Source organism: Apteryx mantelli, chromosome 3, assembly GCF_036417845.1.
Source record: "Apteryx mantelli isolate bAptMan1 chromosome 3, bAptMan1.hap1, whole genome shotgun sequence".
Taxonomy (NCBI): domain Eukaryota; kingdom Metazoa; phylum Chordata; class Aves; order Apterygiformes; family Apterygidae; genus Apteryx; species Apteryx mantelli.
The window spans coordinates 87,892,783-87,910,693 of NC_089980.1; the positions used below are offsets into that span (position 1 = coordinate 87,892,783).

The window sequence follows — 17,911 nt, forward strand, 5'->3', positions numbered from 1 at the left end:
AACTCTCTAAATATCTTTACCCTTAGGTGAGTAAACACCTTATAACTTCTCATTTCCTCACATAGAATAATCTTAGCAAATCCATCTCATTGCTTACTGTGTTAAAATGAGATTAGGGTTTTGGACCTAAGCATAGGAAAATACATAGACTATATAAAGGTCCATTTTTGTGAGCAATTAGCACAATTGTATGCTTTCCATGTGTAAGTTACTCAGTAAACTTGAATTCTTTAAAAAAAAAAAAATACTCTTTTTTTTCCTTCCAAATGCAAGTTTACGAAGTACTGGCTTTTTCTGAAGATTTTGGCTGATTCTCCAGGTAAAAGCTTAAATAAATTCCTGAGGGGTGGGGTAACCACACACTGTGGTGAGTAAGTATTTGACTATTGTTTAGGTATTTATTCTGTTTGCCATTATATTCACGGTTTGTCTCTAAATAACTTTTTTTGGCCTCAACAACCTAAAGTTCAAAAGAGTATATTGTTCTTTGTGCACGTTCTCATGCAGAAGCTGAGGAATTGTCACAGTGGATCAGATCTGTGGGCCTTACAGTTTAGCATCCCCTTTTGACAAATGAATATTGGCGTATTTTGCTGGAGCTGTGGAAGCAAAGCATCCTGCCTATAGGAAAATCTTCATTGTAGCATGTGTTATTTTGCAAGTATTTCATTACACTCGTTTTGTGCTTTCTCTGGGGCTCGGAGGGACTATAAACAGCAGGTGCTGGGGGTTTTACAGCAATTACCTTACTGCCCATGGAGATGACTATCTCATGGTGGACTTTTTCAAAGTGGATGTATATTCACAGGTTAAAGTTAGGGGTGTTGACTCTGGCATCTATCTTGCCAATGGTTTGGGAAAGAGATTGGTTTGCATCTCTTTATTTGCAAAACACTTGTTTTACTGTTCCTGTCTAACCTATTAGTCGTCATGATCTCAAGTTCATGAGAGGCATTTGCTGAGACCCAACTTACTGCACTCGGGGGGCTCTTAGTCTTTTCTCACCTCATCTTATATGAAAGCAAGTATGGGAAGTGTCTCTAGAGGTTCCTACCCATTTGCAGTGATCATGTGAGTGCACCAGCCTGGTACACTTTCCATCGCCCCTCATCTTGCATTTCTCTAGCAGAGTGACTCACTGAGGCTGTAAGGCCAGACCCAAGAGAAGCTGAGTCTCACTTGGGAGCAGCTAGAAGTACACTGGTTTGTGAAGAAGGCGCGCCACACACTCTGGGTGTCAGGGGTGCCTCTTCTTATCTTCCCATGGTCAGATGTCCTGCTGTGTAGGCTTTTCCCTAATTTCTCTGCTTTTGCAGGTTTTCTTCAAGGAGGGGAGAGAGAACTGGTAATTCTCTACTTTCTTCATCTGTGGCTTCAGGACCTCCTTTATCTATTCATTAGGGCATCAAAGAGCCTGCTTCTCCCAGACCTGCAGTCCCATGTGCTTCATCCCACTTTTCAGATCCTCCATAAAAGATTGTGGATGGTGAATGGTTTTTCACAACGGACAGGCTACTGTTCATCTCTGGCCCAAGCAGTTCTTCCTAATGTAAGAAAACATCCAGACATACTCTAGGTGAACCAGCATCTCACTTTGGTATGCTTACTGCTCATTTCTGGCTAATATTTTAATCCTCTCTAACTGAAAGTATTTTTGGAATAGCAGGCTGCAGTTGTACTTTAATTAGCGACTGTTGCCAGTCTCTGTCCTGCAAGTTTTTCTAACACTCATAATTGTAGCCCACTCTCTGTACAATCCTGAACGGGACTGATTCTCAAATGTATTCATGGGTCTCCCCTTGAAACCCTCTTGATCCTCCTTACCCTTACCCTTAAGGTAGCATGACTGCGGGTGTTACATTAGTCAGTGGGGGAATTTCAGGTTGTTGTGGACCACCCCATTACTATACTGCCACCTTCAAAACCAGGTTTCCCTTTGGGTTTGCTTTACATTTCTTGATAAAGTTGTGCCAGTTCCACCTTCCACCTAGAAGGCTCATCTTATATAAGTCTTCCTTGTTTTGTGAGCTGAATCTTTTCTCATTCCCTGATGTGAGGAAGACCTTTTCTGAAGTCCCCCATGTTGCTTGCTTGTACTGCTGGGAGATGTCACAGTTGCATTTTCCCTGCACAGTGTCTGTCAGATACTTCTGGCCACCCAAGGACCTGGGCTGAAACAGCAGTGGTGGCCCGGCCGCCAGTTGTCAGAGCGTGTGTGGTTGTGGTTCAGCAGCTTCAGCAGAAGAGCTGTGCAGTGTTTCCTCTCTAGATACTTGCTGTGAGGTTGCTTGGCGTCTGCATCTTTGATGAGCACGACATTATTCCTTACCCAGCTTTTAGCAGGGTGATGCTGCCGCTGTTATTTGACTAATGGGACCCTGAACGCCTCCACCATAACATCGCTGAGTGATGCCGCGCAGCTATCCTGCCAGAGTAGCTTCATGTGGGGGCTCCCTCTCAAATCACTTTTTTTAATTAATCCAATCTGCCTTTCTGTTCTCTTTCTCAGTTTCTTTGAGGTGCTATTTTGGACTGAAAGGAACTGAAATGGCAGCAGATTCAGCAGGTGGAGAGTTTTGGTGAGAGCAAACCCCTCTGAGAAAACTTTCTTGTCTCATGTGTCGGGGCACATGTGTGCGCTCTTCAAAGAACATCATGTTTCCAAGAAAGCCAGTTGCACTACCTCTGAAAGGGTTTCATTGTCATCTTTTAAATTTACTGTACATCATCTTGTACTTCCCGTACTTTCCTTCACTGTAATCTTCACTCTTTCAAAAATTAATACTGCACAGTGTGTCTACCGTAGCCGAGCTAGCAGACAGCTGTATGAGCAAACTTCCTGTGTAACTCTGCACACTGGTAAACCATTTATGCTTATTAAAACACTATGAATAAGCATGGAAGCAACATCATGTTGTCTCAAACAGGTAGCAGAAAGGGCATGAACCAATCTAGTCATCCAGCTTAATATTTTGATATTTAATACTTTTGATAATTGGCAACCTGTTGAAATAGATTTTAATGTATCTGAATTACAAAGTGATGTGAAAAAAGAGGAGAGAAAAAAAGAATGGATAGAAACAGCAAGTTATCTGTGGCTGTTGGTTTGTTCTTTTTAAAGAAAAAGCCCATCATAAATTTTCAGAAAACAGTCCTGTACAGCTAATGATATTATGCTTGTTTGGTGCTTTTTTTTTTTTTTTTTTTGCTATTAGTTTAAAAGGAGGAGGAGAAAAAGCAGCATGTTTGTCATTAATTCCCTTTCTTGCCCCCCATGGCAGTAAGAATTTCCATAGAAATGAAAATTATCTGTAATTAATAATAGAAATTTTCTGTAAACAATAAGAACAGCTAAATATGTATATATATATGTTTGGGGTTTTTTTAGAAAATGGAATAACAGGAGCCAGACATATGCATGTACAGAATCAAATTTTGGGAACAGAACTTGTGTGTAAATCTAAGCACAACTGGGAACTATACACATCAGTGTATTTTTGAAAAAAATATGCAGTTGATTGCTATGGTTTTAATACTTATGCTTTACAATGCAAAAGGGAGGAACGAGGCATTTTAAAAGGCCTAATAAACTTCAGTTGTATTAATCTGTTTCAAGCTAAAAATATGTGGGCATAGAGGAAAAATAGGTACCTAAAAGAGTATTTTCTGCAGTGTTACTTATTTTCATATTCCACTCTGGGTATGTTGCTTCTCAATTTGAATTTACGTAAGGCTGCTAGAGAAATTTTTGGCTATAGCAGAGGCCGTATGGTCTTGCTACTAAAATCAGGTTGTGGCTGTCACAGCATGCAGAGGCCACGGTCACTGCGCAGCAGTCACACTTGCTCTACGGAGGAGGAAGGAGACAGCTTTCTCTTTGAATGTTTAACCACGGTAGAGAAAAAGCAGCTGTAGTTAAACACGGTGGCTTCTCGTGGTTAGCTCAAGTCAAGCCTAGACTTGTTCTCAGCCATCCGATATGTGTGTGTCTAAATTAACACTGCCTTGTCCATAAGAGGATTTTAATATGTTAAAAGGGCAATTTTTTTCTACTAAAGACATGGTTTGTTTTCCATAGCTTTATCTCTGTACTAAACTATGTCATGCAATGAAAATAGAGAGCACAGCAAAAATGACTTCAGGATGCTTTCCCCAAGCTTCAAGTCAGGGCTTCACACTAAGGTCGTATTTGTCACATCTAAATACAAGTTAAAAAAAAAAAAAAAAAAAGGAAAAATGAAAGAAAAAGGCAGTCAATAACTTCATCTGTGGCACTGGGCCACAGTTTGCAGGCACAAGTTTAACTTCCAAACCAAAAGAAGTGCCCACCTGGCAGAAAGCTTTCTGAAGCCCTTTTTACTATGTTGCCTGCTTTTATTGCATGACGTAATTTAGCAAACACAGAGATACAGCTTTGAAAGATAAATTGTGTCATCGCTAGAAAACAAGCACACCTTTAATGTATGAAAATTTGCATCAGATTAACTAAATTGATCTAACAACATCTTTGGTGGGGATCTGCTAAGAGCAACAGTTGTCACTGTACATTTTAATGACCGAGGCTGCCGCCCTCAGCAGCTGGCCATCGCTTCCCCCTCTTCATCAGCATTACTTCTTGGGCCCAAACTGTTCACATAGTCTCTATTCGGTTAGGTATAGTGTAAAAAAGCAAACAGCTATACCAGTGAGAAGTGAAGAGAGAGACCTAAAACTGCCTTCCAAATACCGGCGCTGTCAAACTGTCCAACGTGTTCCATCTCCCTCGATCTTTTTGTATTCTTTCAGCAGGATGAAATCATAAAATGAAAAAAACTAAAATCTTGCACTAAGGTCTTTTAGGCAAGTGAGTCGCTGTGTTAGTTAAACCTTCTGAATGCAATAACCTGTTTAATTTCGGGTACTGTGAGGACGGAGCCCCTCAGATCTTGCCCGCGTGTGCCAAGAGCAGCAAGGGCAAAGACTGCTGCAGATTCTGACCAAACAGCCATGAAAGCAGAACCCGAGCGAGCTGCGACAGGCAGCTAAGCCGTACATAGACCAGAGAAGCTTCAGGGCGGTGTGGGGGGCCCTTCTGCAATTCGTGATTTCTTTATCAGTTGCAATTTTCTACAGGCACAGGCAGTTCATAAATATCTATGGCTGAGATGCCATAGGCTTTTTTGGATTTGACTGTGTGGTTATGTACAAATTTAGCATTTTATAAAGTCATTTAGATATACTATTCCCCAAAAAGTGCATGTGGTTATTAAGACAAGACATGAATGTAAGTAGTTTAACATTGGTCTGTTCTGCACACATGCAGGAAAATTGCAAGTGTCTTATCTGCAACAGAATTTTGACATGTTAAAGATGTATTTTTCCTGGGGACATCAAGATTCGTTCCATGATGTCACAAAAAGCTATGCAAATTTGTATACCTTTGATTAAATGCTCAATTAGCTTGCTTTGAAACTACTCAATTGTTTGTTTTGACATTACATAAAATTAAATTTTGTCATTTCTAACACAAATGTCTTCTACAACTCACACTGCTCAGGGACTGAAGGAGAAGTGATCGCCTGCTGACACAGGCAGAGACCCTTGCTGAATCTATAGTTGTCTCACAAAACTGCTTTTGTGAGTGACATTTTAGTGGAACGTGAGAAAATTTGCTGTAGAGGTAGAAAGCCGTGTTGCTATAGCTGCGACCATGCCATAATCGCTTTGTCAGTACTGCTGTTCCCACTCTGTCAAAGGGGATGATGTCTCACCACGCAACAGCGGGGCATGTTGAATACGTTAATAGCTAGGCATTTCCATGTAAAAGGAGACACTTCTTTACAGAGTGTGTGGTTAAGCTGTGGCTCTCATTGCCACAGGATTTTGTGGCTGCCAGATTTTTACATTTGTTCAAAAAGCAGATACATTCACAGGGACAAGATCCACCAAGGGGAATTAAACACAAAGATACCAGAAAATCGCTGAGCAGCAGGTCACCAGAGGCTGGGAGAGTAACGGGAAAGTGTCGGTATTATGCCAGCTTATTCCTAGGCTTTTTGCTTGGTGTACGCTATCAGCCATTGTTAAAAACAGGATCTTCATCCTTGGACTATTTCTTTTAAGCGATTCCGGACTTAGGCCATTAGTGAGAAGATCCTGAAAGACCTGGGCTCAGCTCCCTGCTCCCTCACAGGCTTTTTGTGTAACCTGCTTCTCTTTGCTTGGGAGGAAAACGGAACTAACAGAATTTCTTTACTTTCCGTACGGCTGAAAAATACCGACATGAGGGGCTCGGGAAGTGCTAAAGCATTTACCGGGGGGCGGGGGGGGGGGGTGCATGCTGCGGCGCGACTCGGCAAAGAAGTTGCCCCGCTTCGCCCGGCCAAACACAGGTCTCACTTAATTTCCTTAAGCGACGGCGTCCGTGTCGCCGGGGATCGACCGGGGATCCCGCCGGGGGCGCTTGCGGTGAGAAGGAAAAAAAAGAAAAAAAAAACAAAAAAACCCAAACGCAGGGTATTTCGCGGACGGCTCGGTGCCCTGCCCGAGCGCGGCGCCCCGCGTTACCATGGAGCGGCGGCCGCGGGGACGCGCCGCAGCCCGAGCCGCCGCCGCAGCCCGAGCCGCAGCCGGAGCCGCAGCCGCCGCCGCAGCGCTGGGGGCGGCGGGGGCGGCGGGCCATGGCCCCCCGGGCGCCGCGGCGGCTGGAGGTGGTGGGGCTGCTCCGCGCCCCGGCTTTCCACGCGGCCAAGGGCACGGCGGAGGTAGCGCGGCCGCGGCGGGGCAAACGCCGAGGGTCGGGGCTGGGCGCCCCTCACCGGAGCGGCGAGGCAGCGGCGGGGGTCGGGGCGCAGCCCGGCGGGGGGCGAGGAGCCCCCGCGGCCGCGGCCCCCCGGCTGCACCAGCAGCGGCGCCCGAGGGCTTTTGCTCCGCGACCTCGGCTGAGCCCGGTCTTGTTCCCGGCCCCGGCCCCTCTGCCCGGGCGGCGGCCGCCGGCGACCCCCGCGACCTCAAACGCAGCCGGTGAAGCGCAGAGACGTCTCTGGGCGTTTTGCTCTTTACATCTGTCTCGTATTGGGGATGGTGGTGGTGGTGGTGGTGGTGGTGGTGCCGGTATTATTCAATACTGTCTGTAAAGCAGACATTCATATTAAATACCAAAAAAAAAAAAAAAAAAGACATTAATTACATTTAACACTAAGTATTTAGACCCGCTTGTGTGTACTTCTGCAAGTGCCGGGAATTATGCCAAAGGCACGAGGAGTGAAATGCAATACCTGGATTAAAACGTGGCTTGGACTGCAGCTAATTAGGGAGATACAAGCAGTGATAGGATGGGTTGGGGGGGGATTGAACTGCTTGTAAGCAAGTTTTTTTTTTCTCTCTCCTTGAAAATCTAGGCTCTGAAGCTGAAGTTTCCCAGCAAGTTTGCAGACCCCGTAGTACGTCCTCTGTTTGAATTTGCCTGGCATGAATATTTACAGGAGAAAAAGAAGGTAACGCTCTCATTTACTGAGGCTGTTTCGGACACCCGTCTCGCCCCCCCCCAGGCTGCAGCCCTTTGCAGCTCAACGCCACCAGCACATTTCGGAGGCGCTCTTTTCCATCGCGGTTCGTTTTCATGTCCTCAGAGACCCTTGAGATGGGATGCGGGTCTCCGGGCACTTTTACTGTTCAAATTATTAGAAAGCTACATTTCTATAATCAAGAGCGGAAGTTGGCTCGTGAGTTCCTTGTGTTGCAGTTTTTGATGTGTGCCCCAAAAATCACCATCCCAGTCAGACCCGTCAGGCCGCGCTGCCGCCACCTTCCTCATCCGAAGCTCCTCGCGCTGCTGAGGCTGCGACGGGGGCAGAAGGGGCATTTCTGTAGCCGCATTTCGCTGCCACATTGGCTAAGCCCCAGGCACGAGCGGCACAAGGTGCTGTAGCCCATTTCCCCCAGCCCCGGCGACGCCAATGGTATCTGCACAGCAGCTGAAGAGGGGGAAAAAAGAACTTCACCCAAATCCCCAAGGACAGACAGAGCCCTGAAAACATGTTAAGCGACTTAAAAGGTGCTCCATCACCTTGGGCAGGACTACGAATAGCTTCTACACTAAATGAGCAGGTGACTCCTGGAGGTTTCACTTTTTCCCCCGCTGCCCGCAGGAGCTGCGAGGGGAAACGTGGGCATACCGGGCCCCAGTGATGTGCTTCGTGGGCAGCCGGCTGCTGGGCGACGAGCAGCAGCTGCTCCGCTGGGCCTACCACAAGTGGGACCACCGCGATTTTACCTCCCCGGCGCTTTACCAAGCTATTACAGAGGACTTCTGCACCAAATACATGAAAAATAGCCAGGCAGGTAACACTGTTCCTGTGCAAGAAACGGGTAAGGTTTTTAACGGGCTGTATGGTATCAGGTGAGAAAAAAAGAGCAAATCCAGCAAGGAGGAAAAGGAGTGAGCACAGTGGTTGTGATTTCTAGTTTCTTTCCCCCTGTGATGTGCAGAAAAGGGTGACGTGAGCTGGGGGAAATGTTGCTCCTCTCGGAAGCCACAAAGTGCTGGGACAGGGTACGAAAGTTCAATTTTCCTGGCCGCCTATGGGAAAAGGATCAAGTTTCCCAAGAAATACGAAAGAATATGCTATTTTTTTTTTCAGAAACCAGTGGGAAAATGGAGAACAGCAGGGGAGGAATGAGAAGAGTGAGAAAGTCCTCTTTCAAGCAAGGGGTCATTCATGCTCTTTCCCAAGGGAAAAGGAAGGGATTTTGTGGGAAAGGCTGGGATGGGACCTAATTTTAAAAGGATAAATTATCAGTGAGTTTTAATACGGTTGTCATATTCAGGAATTGATTCGTGAGCAGATCAGACACCTCTTCTACAGGGGCCCCACCGCAAAAATCAACCTTTGCACTGATTTGCACCGATTACACAAATCCTTGCGCAGCATCTCAATGTCTCTGAGAAATGGGCGACCCAGCCGGGGTGTTTCAGCCGAGCACCGGCCCTCGTGCCTGATACATCCAAGCTCGCTCAGGGTGAATAGTCCAACAAAAGCCCATTGCCAGTGGCGCCTCCTCCGCAGTCGCAAACCACCTGGGTACCAAAGCCCAGTTCCCAAACCGCTTTGCTCCCCCAGCTAAGAAATCCTGAGATGCCGTGGTGTGTTGAGGTGTGATGCTGCAAACACTGAAAAGTAGTACAAGCAGAGAAAAATGTCAGGCAAAGCGAATAACACAGAAGATACTGTATTGATTCCAGTCAGATTTGAAAATGGATAGCAAAGAGCAAAAAAGGCCCATTTTGGTGGGGTGATCTGTATTCCTGTTGTTTTACTTATCCCTATCTGCATTGTCCTGGCTACAATAGCAGTGTAAAGAAATGCAAGTCGAAGAAGTAGGCCCTGCCTAGTATTTCACTTTCAACCCACTGTAAGAATTATTTCTGTCCAGAACGAGGCGAGACATGTTTATTTAAACAAAATAGTAGAAACTGTATCATTCCGTATTGACTATCCCATGCACATTTTCTGGGGCCAATCACTCGGGGCAGCTAGACTCTGAATTGAGTTAGAATAGTGAATATTAAACTGAAAGCGGGCCTTTATTTCACTGAATTTGTTTTTCTGCTTTAAAACAGCATGTGTTTGTGTACTTGGATATAGCCATTCAGGAACAGCCCATCGGGACACTTTTATTGGAGGTATGTTACAGGGGAGAAAAGCGAAAGCAAAGAACGAATAGGCCAAATGCTGTGGTTTAATTTGCCAACAAAGGGGGAACGGAAATCTGGCCAGCTGACGTCAGTTATGAACTTCACGTATTTTTCCTCTCTCTTATTTTGCAGCTCTTTTCTGATGCGTGTCCCAAAACGTGTGAGAATTTCCGTGTGTTGTGCACAGGGGGCATAACATCGTCTTCCAGTGGTCTCCAGCTCACTTACAAAAACTCTGTTTTTCACCGAGTCGTAAAAAACGGGTGGATCCAAGGAGGAGGTGCATTTCAAAATGTCCTAAGTATATCTGAATTAGTGCAGAAGTGGGATGGGATGATCTGCATGAGTAACGGTCTTCACCCAAGAAAACACAACCAAACTCCATGATGTAGCTAATCTCTGCAGGACAAGGTCTAAATTAATATATATAAAAAATGAAAAACATTTTCTCTTTTAGCCACCTCACTTTCTAATCATAGGAAAAGTGTGGATAGTTTGTTTTTTTTAATTATCCAAGACTTTTTCAAAAGATCTTTGGTAAGTATTTAGGAAACTAATTGAAAACACGAAACCACTTTTCATAAAGTTCTTTGGTAAGTAATTAGGAAACTAATTGAAGACATTAAAACACTAACAGTATGCACAGGAAAACATACTGTTTGTTTTATAGAGAGTTCAGTTTATGGAGGCACTTAGCCAAGCGTCAGAGACACTCCAAATGTTTTGGCAAGTTGTTTGAACATCAGGACTACGCTTAGAGCTGGGTACTGTGTACTGAGGAGAAAGACGTGAGAAATGACTAATCGTGTAACTTGTCTGACCTCCCCAGGGAAGCCAGGTTAGGTGTGCCAGAAGAGATTTCCTTCGTTACTTCCTCCCAGCCTATCATCTGCCTTATCTGCGCGTATGTCTTACCCTTCTTTGTCTTGCCTGCTCCAAAGGCGAGCGCTTAAATTCCATTTTCAGTTCCAGCTTTGGAGATACACTTTCTACTTTCCATGAATAACCATGCAGATATCTATGTAGTCTGTAAAAGCAACCTGAAATTATAAGCTTGCTACTGCAGAGGATTAACCTTAACCTAACCAGTGTACCCCAATCTTTAAGTAACAAAGACAGGTTTCTTTAAACCCTCTTAAAAAAACAAACAAACAACCCCCCCCCCCAAAAAAAACATGCATCAGTTTTCTGTAGTGTCTCACCCATCAGAAATCTACTTCAACAGGAACTTCTCTTTCACCAAACCTTCTTCCTCAGGTAAGCTAGTAGCCTTAACTCACTGTAATATCACAGCCTTATTTTCATCTTTCCTTGTCCTAAACATCTTTCTTCTGACGGGCATCCTTCTCCCGGAGCGCGTTGGTTAAGCCCGTGAGAAACCTGAATTCTGACTGATTGCTGCTTTCATCTACTCTACAGACATAGTGGCCGGAAAAGGAGATGGAGGAGAATCCTTTTATGGTCCCAACTTTGAAGGTATGTGTCCTGAATTATCTCACTGTGCAAATCTCAAATTTCAGCAAAAATCAGCTTATTCATCTGACATTATTCTCAGGACCACCTGGGACTTTTCTTTCATTTCCTTGAAGGAAATGCTTTGATTTTCAGTCATTGATTTCAGGCACGCACATTTCAGTAATGTATTAGCATTAGCAGACTGCTTTAATGAGGAAACTGTTGGACTTGTAATCTTGCCTCTGATGCACTGTCCGACCCTCTGCTTCCCAAATCTGTGTCCATTTACCCCGTCTAAATTACAGCTAGTGGCCAGCCGCCTATTTACCTCAAATGTAAAACTGTGAATATTGATGGTTGTGGAAGGACTTTAGGAATGCAAAGTGCTGTGATTAACTATAGATCTCCAGGCACCTGATAGCACTTGTTTAAATATGTTTAAGGGAATGGAAATAACTTGGTTTTAACTCTAGATTTGCTGGCACTCAGGCAGCTTTAGGGCTTGGGCCCATCTCAGGTGTCACCACCATCGGTTACGGGACTCTGCTGATCTAAGTGGAGTTACTTCTAAATATCACTAAATTGAGAAGGCCCTTAAAACTGTGAAAGTTAAGAAATGACAAACATGAGGTAACTTTAACATTAAATGCTCCCCCATACCGATATAAGGTAATAAAATGTAAAGCAAAAAGAATGTTATAACATGCAATATTTAAGAAAAACAACTCCTCTGATTGACACAGACATTTGGGATATTCTGTTTAGATTAAATGCTGCCCATAAAGATGGTTTATGACAGGTAAAGCACTTTGGAAACTGATTTATATTCTCTTATGTAAAAGCTTTCTTCCTGCCAATGTCACAAACGATGTTACGTTTGAGCAGGCTGGGCAGCAGCCAACGGTGAGATCAGAAATGCCAAGTGTAGCTGAAAACTTTATTTTCAAAGACATTTAAGAGCCTACGCGAGCGAGGAGAGGCCACGTTCACCTTGGGGCCCCAGGACCGAGCAAAAGCAAACGGCAACCAGGTCGATAAGACTTCTTGGCCGGGACCTTGCCCCCAGCCAGCCCTGCTGAAGTGCAGTGCTGACAGGCAGGAAAGTTACTGAAGACAGGACAAATGTCTGTGGACTTTTTTTTTGAGTCCCGGTGGTGCCCCCATGGGTGATAAAGACTGCACGCTGAACGGGGTAGGAAGGAGCAAAAGTCACTTCCTTGACACCGAAACTCCTGCAATAGCAACATATGGGCTCTCAGGACATAAAGACCTCACAGAGAAAATAAGGAATTATTGGAAAAAAATGAGGACTGTCTGTTAAATTGTTTGCAATGCAGCCGACAATAGCGAGATTAAAAACTTGGTGAATTCCCTTTTCCGGCTGCTCTACGAGTGTTATTACACATCTTGCACTTCTTGCACTTTCTCCCAGTGACTTGCCCCCGGGGCAGTCCTGGGCCCATCCCGTCCTTTGGGCGGGAGCAGTCTGCACTTAATAAAAAATAAAATAAAATCAGTCTGGGTCTGCACGTGGCCTTGGGCTGCGGCATCGATCCACAGGCTGATGGATAGAGCGTTATAGGACATTTCCACATACAATGAATTAAGTGACACTTCCGACAGCTACCCCGTACCTGGGTGAAGATGGGGCCGAGAGCTGAAGTGATTTGTTTTATAGTCGCACAGAAAGCTAGTAGCAGCGCGGACATTAAAATTTCGAGAGTCGCTCTCACTCCCAGCTTCTTCTCCAGGCGAAGCTTGTGCTTCTCATCTGCCACCAAGGAAGGATGCTGAAAGGGTTGGGGGATTTTTACTGCTGTCAGAGCCGAAGTGTGGGCAGGTGATGTGTTTCAAAAGCACATAAGTAATGTAATTTTAGGATAGGTTTAATTTGGAATCCCTCAACCCTGAAAGTGTCCCTATAAGGATTTTATTGCCCATACTGCACACGCTACCAATGCGGATGTGTCAAAATCTGCCAATCCTTCCCCCTCCCCCTTTTTAATTAAAAGCTACATGTTGCTTTTAATCCTTTAGAAAGGTGTTCACTTGGCTATGCATTTTTAATTTAAGACTTAGATTGCTTTCCTAGTGCTTCCCACCAAACTATTTAGATTGAGGGCAGAGGACAAATATCTTCGATGTCTGAAAACAGTGACAGGTGCCTCTGCAGGTGGCAATTTTCTGTGAAACTCTACATTTGGCACGTGTCCATTCACCACAATTCTTGCTGAAATTAATGGGTTGCAACTACATTTTACTGTAATGAGCTCAAAGTACTGAGGTAATTATGGAGAACCATTTGGCCTGGAGTGTCACGTCACAGTGCAAAGCACCCTACTCCAAAATTAGACAGTTGAAGCCATTTTGCAATCCACAAGTCAGCATCAGGGGAGTTGTCAGTTAAAATTTAATTACCATTCTTATGAATCAGTTTCTGTGAAGGGCACTTAAACAGGGCAAAAATAACCCCAAAAAATCAGAGAACAATAAAGTTGAAAAATGTCCCCAGTTTCCTTCAAGCCTGCAGAGAGCTCTATGGAGTCTGGACAGCTCGGTGTGACAAGCACCGTGTTGGGGACCGGCAGTGCAGGGAAGTGTCCCTGGCCCTGATCGGCCCCCTCATATTTGGGTCCCCCACTCACCCTCTCATAGCCAGGAGTCCAGCCATGGACTCCTGGCCATCATCCCCCAGAGACAAACACAGGGGTATCAACCGTAAAGTGGGAATAATCCTAGGTAGCCTCAGGGAACTGTCCTGCTAAATGCCCTGAGCTCCTCCGGGGAGAGACATTGCAGGAGGACATGGGGCTGGAGGGACCACTGCTGTTGTTCCAGTATTCAGAAATATCTAGAGCATTTTTTCATGAATAGTTTTCATCCATTTGTTTCTTGGCTTGAGAACTACATAGTAGCGGGAAGCACTTTCTGGGAAGGACATTGATTCAAACCCAAGAGTGACTTCACTCGTGTGGGACAGGTTGATGGAAGACCGATGGAGGAAAAGGAGATGGGAAGTGAGACAGTGCAAGAAGGAAACAAAAGAAAAGGAAGCTGTAATAGTGACTACAAGCAAAGGAAGCAACACAATTGCCTTTTCTTATGACCAAACTCTTTTCCTAGATGAAAACTTCTCCATCCGTCACAACAAAAGAGGAATCCTGGGCATGGCCAACAAGGGCCGCCACAGCAACGGCTCGCAGTTCTACATCACCCTCCAGCCAGCTCCCTACCTGGACAAAGAACACGTGGCTTTTGGGTACGTATGCACAAACTTGCCATTGCTTCAATGCTTAGGACGTTGCCCTGGGACATTGCCGCCCAGGAGGTCCATGAAACCCTTAGGACAGCTGCAACACGGCCATCTCTGGCCATGGATAAGATGGATTTAAAGTACCTAGTGATGCCCTTCCCTCCCTCTCTCTGCCTTGGCCTGACCTGCTCGAGCTGGAAATCCTCTGGCAAAGCTGCGGCAGCTCCCAGGGCCAAGCCTACGCATTTCTGCCTCTCAAACAAAGGTGTGCCGTGACGGACAGGGGAGTATTGAGCAAACGCCTCCAGCCTCTGATTTGCCTTGAGGAGCTGAAAAAGATTATTTTAGCCAATATGTGCTACAAACAACAGTTTGTTCTCAGTAGGTTAATGTGTAGGACTGGCCCTGTTCAAGTTTTTAGACTTTTAGGAATGTACTAGGGAAGATTTTGGTCTGAGCAGTTTGCTTGATATAAGGGAATAAGAATATGCATGTGTTACCACATAGAAAGAAATTTGCAGTGGAGTTTCCATGTAACCATGGTATGGAGAAAGACAGCATTTTTAAAGGAAGTGAAAAGCATAATTATCTAACCTACAGAGAACAACCCAAAAGCAAATTCTGTCTGGATGTGTTCATAACAAGTGGCATTTGCCTCAAGCATCCGCCTTACCACTGACCCTCTGTAATCTGAAAGGCATAGGAAACGTGAGCACTGAGCTTACAACAGGCCCAAACAAAGCTTAGTCTTAGGGAGTTCAGTCCTGGAGGAGCAAAGAGCCTCCTGCGAGGACAGCGAGGCATTTCCCAGCTCGGCCGCGGCTCTGTCCTGCTGACGTCCTCGCCCTCCGCTCAGCTGGGCTTCTGTCTCTTCCAAAGTCACGGCCATTTGTAGTTGGAGGAGCTGGTACAAGGCTTATTTCTTTAAATAAACGTAGCTACATAAAGCCATAGTGCTTTCATATCTCCTGAAATGCTAACTAGTGACTATCTAATGATGGCTTTTGTGATTCCCTTGTGAGGAACGATTCTTTTAAAGAGCAAAGCAGCTACAGCCTGTCAGTAGGAAAAGCACTACATGGTTTTGTTGTAGCCCAGCATTGGAAACAGGCTTCAGCAGCAGCTCCTGGGCTAGGTGCCACAGTGGAGGCAGCGAAGGCAGATGGCATCATTGCCTTCGCAGAGCAATTACCAAAGCATTTCTCGACCTTCCAGTATTCGGCCTGAATTCTCTAGCTCTCCTATACTGTTGTTGTTAAATCACGCACATTTAACTCAGCCTTTGCAGAGAAGATGTAACGTAGCATGGCGTGCTATCTCCCGGCTCCTCGGCCATGCAGGCATGAGCTATGCCGGGGGAGTGAGACGGGAGGAAAAAGCCAGAGTAGGACCGAAAACCTGGGGAAGGCCTGGGAGAGTCACACTGGCATCCCCCCGCCAGGAAACAGTAGGCAGCGAGGTGCCGTAAATCCTGATTATATCCTTCTTGCCATGCTTTTCCCCTACTGTAGGCAACTGATTGAGGGCACGGAGACTCTTCAGAAACTGGAAGCCGTGTCCACATATAACGAAAGGCCTGTTGAAGAATGTAAGATCATTAACTGTGGGGTCTTTGAGCCATGATTACAAGTTGGTTTTCCTTCATGCAAAAAAGTAGATTGCTATTTGCTGGTCTGTTTTTTACAGAGTTTGAAGGCCTTTACTTAACGAGTCAAAAATAAAAGCACTTCTTGCACATGTGAAGTTTTTGGAATCATTCTTTTGACTTAAAAAAATGTTCCTAGCTTGTTAAAAACACTTTCACATGGGTACACAATGGGACCTGTGGGTATATCCCAGAGCCAGTCTGCAGTTTATGGAAGACTGTGATAACATGATTACCTAGTGACAGTACATCATGACAAGCAGATATGATAAAATGCATTTACAGTAAAGTACAGGTTGATTGATGGATACACACCTCTACAGATAAATTTGAGCATTCTTGACAAAATCCTGCCTCTTCTATTCCAACCTCCACGGCCCAGCGCATCGTTCAGCGTGCAATGGCCCTGCCAGGCCTGCCCAGCACAGCTCAGATACCAAATGCAGGCTGGATATGGTAGCTCGGACCTCCCAGAGGAAAGGAAAAAGGTGTTTGCAGGACTCACACTTCTCTGAATGTCATACATTTGGTCTTGCACTGCCCACAAGAAACTAAAAGTAACACATTTGAAATCAGGTTGGGCTGCATCAGGCTAAAACCAGGGAACTTTAGAGCAGGTCTAACCTTTGAGTAATTATTTCTGACATGCGGTATCAAACAACAAGGTTGAAAGTGATTATTGCCACTAAAATGGAGAAAAATATTGTTTGTAAAATTACTCCAGGAAATGTTAAGGTTAATGTGGATGCAAGTGTATAATACACAGCTGATTGCCAGTGCCAGATGAGTGATTTCTGAGACAGACACTCTCTCTAATGCATCGTGCAGAGCTTGGGCATCGATCGTTCCAGCAGAGGATGGCAGATAAGCATTAAGAGACTGGAAGACTTGTGGAAAATGAAAATGCAGTCTGGAAAGAAAAGGCATAACAAAGTACCTTGGAAATTCAAAGGAAGGAGCATTCATCAAACTTGGATGCAGACATAACTCTAAATCATGCTGTGTCAGGGCTATGCAGACACTATCAGTTTACAGGTCTCTCCTCTATTGCCAGAGCAATCCTGAGTGACCTTTATTCCTGCACTGAGCTTAGCGTATGAGCCACTAAAATCCACAAAACAGGGCAAGGATAACATGGAAGAGACTGAAATAGCAAAGTATTGAGACCTAATTTTGTCTGGGGTTAAGCCCATGGATTTCATGAAACCTAAGTAACATGCTTAAGTTTATTTGCAAAATGGGAATGAATTTAACAAATCACTGAGCAAATGTTTAACTTAATTCCTGAAGAGGGCATAGACATACAGTGAGCTTCACATGCTTTGAATGAGTATGGAAATCATCTTAATTTTAGCAAGGGGATTTAGCTTCTTCCTTACTTATGGTACAAAACAAAGAGATTCTTTAACCTGAAATATCTCTGTAACTAGCTAAGGAGCCTTTAACACATTTTTATTTCTGGAGTGTTTTATTTTCTAATGCATTCTGAAATCTATACATATACTGCTGTATAGGAACTAAGTCTTCTGTAGGAGCATTTCAAAACAATTGCCTATAGAAAAGCCTATAATAAGCCATATAGATTATATATATCAATATAGAATAATTATTTTCACTTCATAGTTCCGTAGCAAAGATGAAAATATGGGGAGGTATTTCCTTCAGAAAATAACATATTTCCTGGCAAGTTATTTTTCATAAATATTAGAGACATGTTTGCTGTGAAAGGATATGGCTTAGGAATCCAGCATTGGGATGGAGGTTAGTGGCTTTTTCTTTTCGCAGGGGTTTTAAATGGTAATCAAATGTTTAAAGAGAAAAGTAAATTTCAGTTCTGCAGATCTAAGGAGACTGCTAAAAGAGAGCAATTAACTGATTTCTT

At 44.6% G+C, this 17,911-nt stretch overlaps 1 protein-coding gene across 1 annotated transcript; it reads left to right on the plus strand.

Annotated features, from left to right (window-relative positions):
- The first annotated feature begins 6,261 nt into the window (after window positions 1-6,261).
- Window positions 6,262-16,075, plus strand: PPIL6 (peptidylprolyl isomerase like 6). Its single transcript, XM_067294586.1, has 8 exons — window positions 6,262-6,447; window positions 7,380-7,475; window positions 8,130-8,354; window positions 9,602-9,664; window positions 9,809-9,956; window positions 11,096-11,152; window positions 14,255-14,390; window positions 15,896-16,075. The coding sequence occupies exons 1-8, from the start codon at window positions 6,262-6,264 to the stop codon at window positions 16,005-16,007; spliced, it is 1,023 nt and encodes a 340-aa protein (XP_067150687.1). The 3' UTR covers window positions 16,008-16,075.
- The last annotated feature ends 1,836 nt before the right edge of the window (window positions 16,076-17,911 follow it).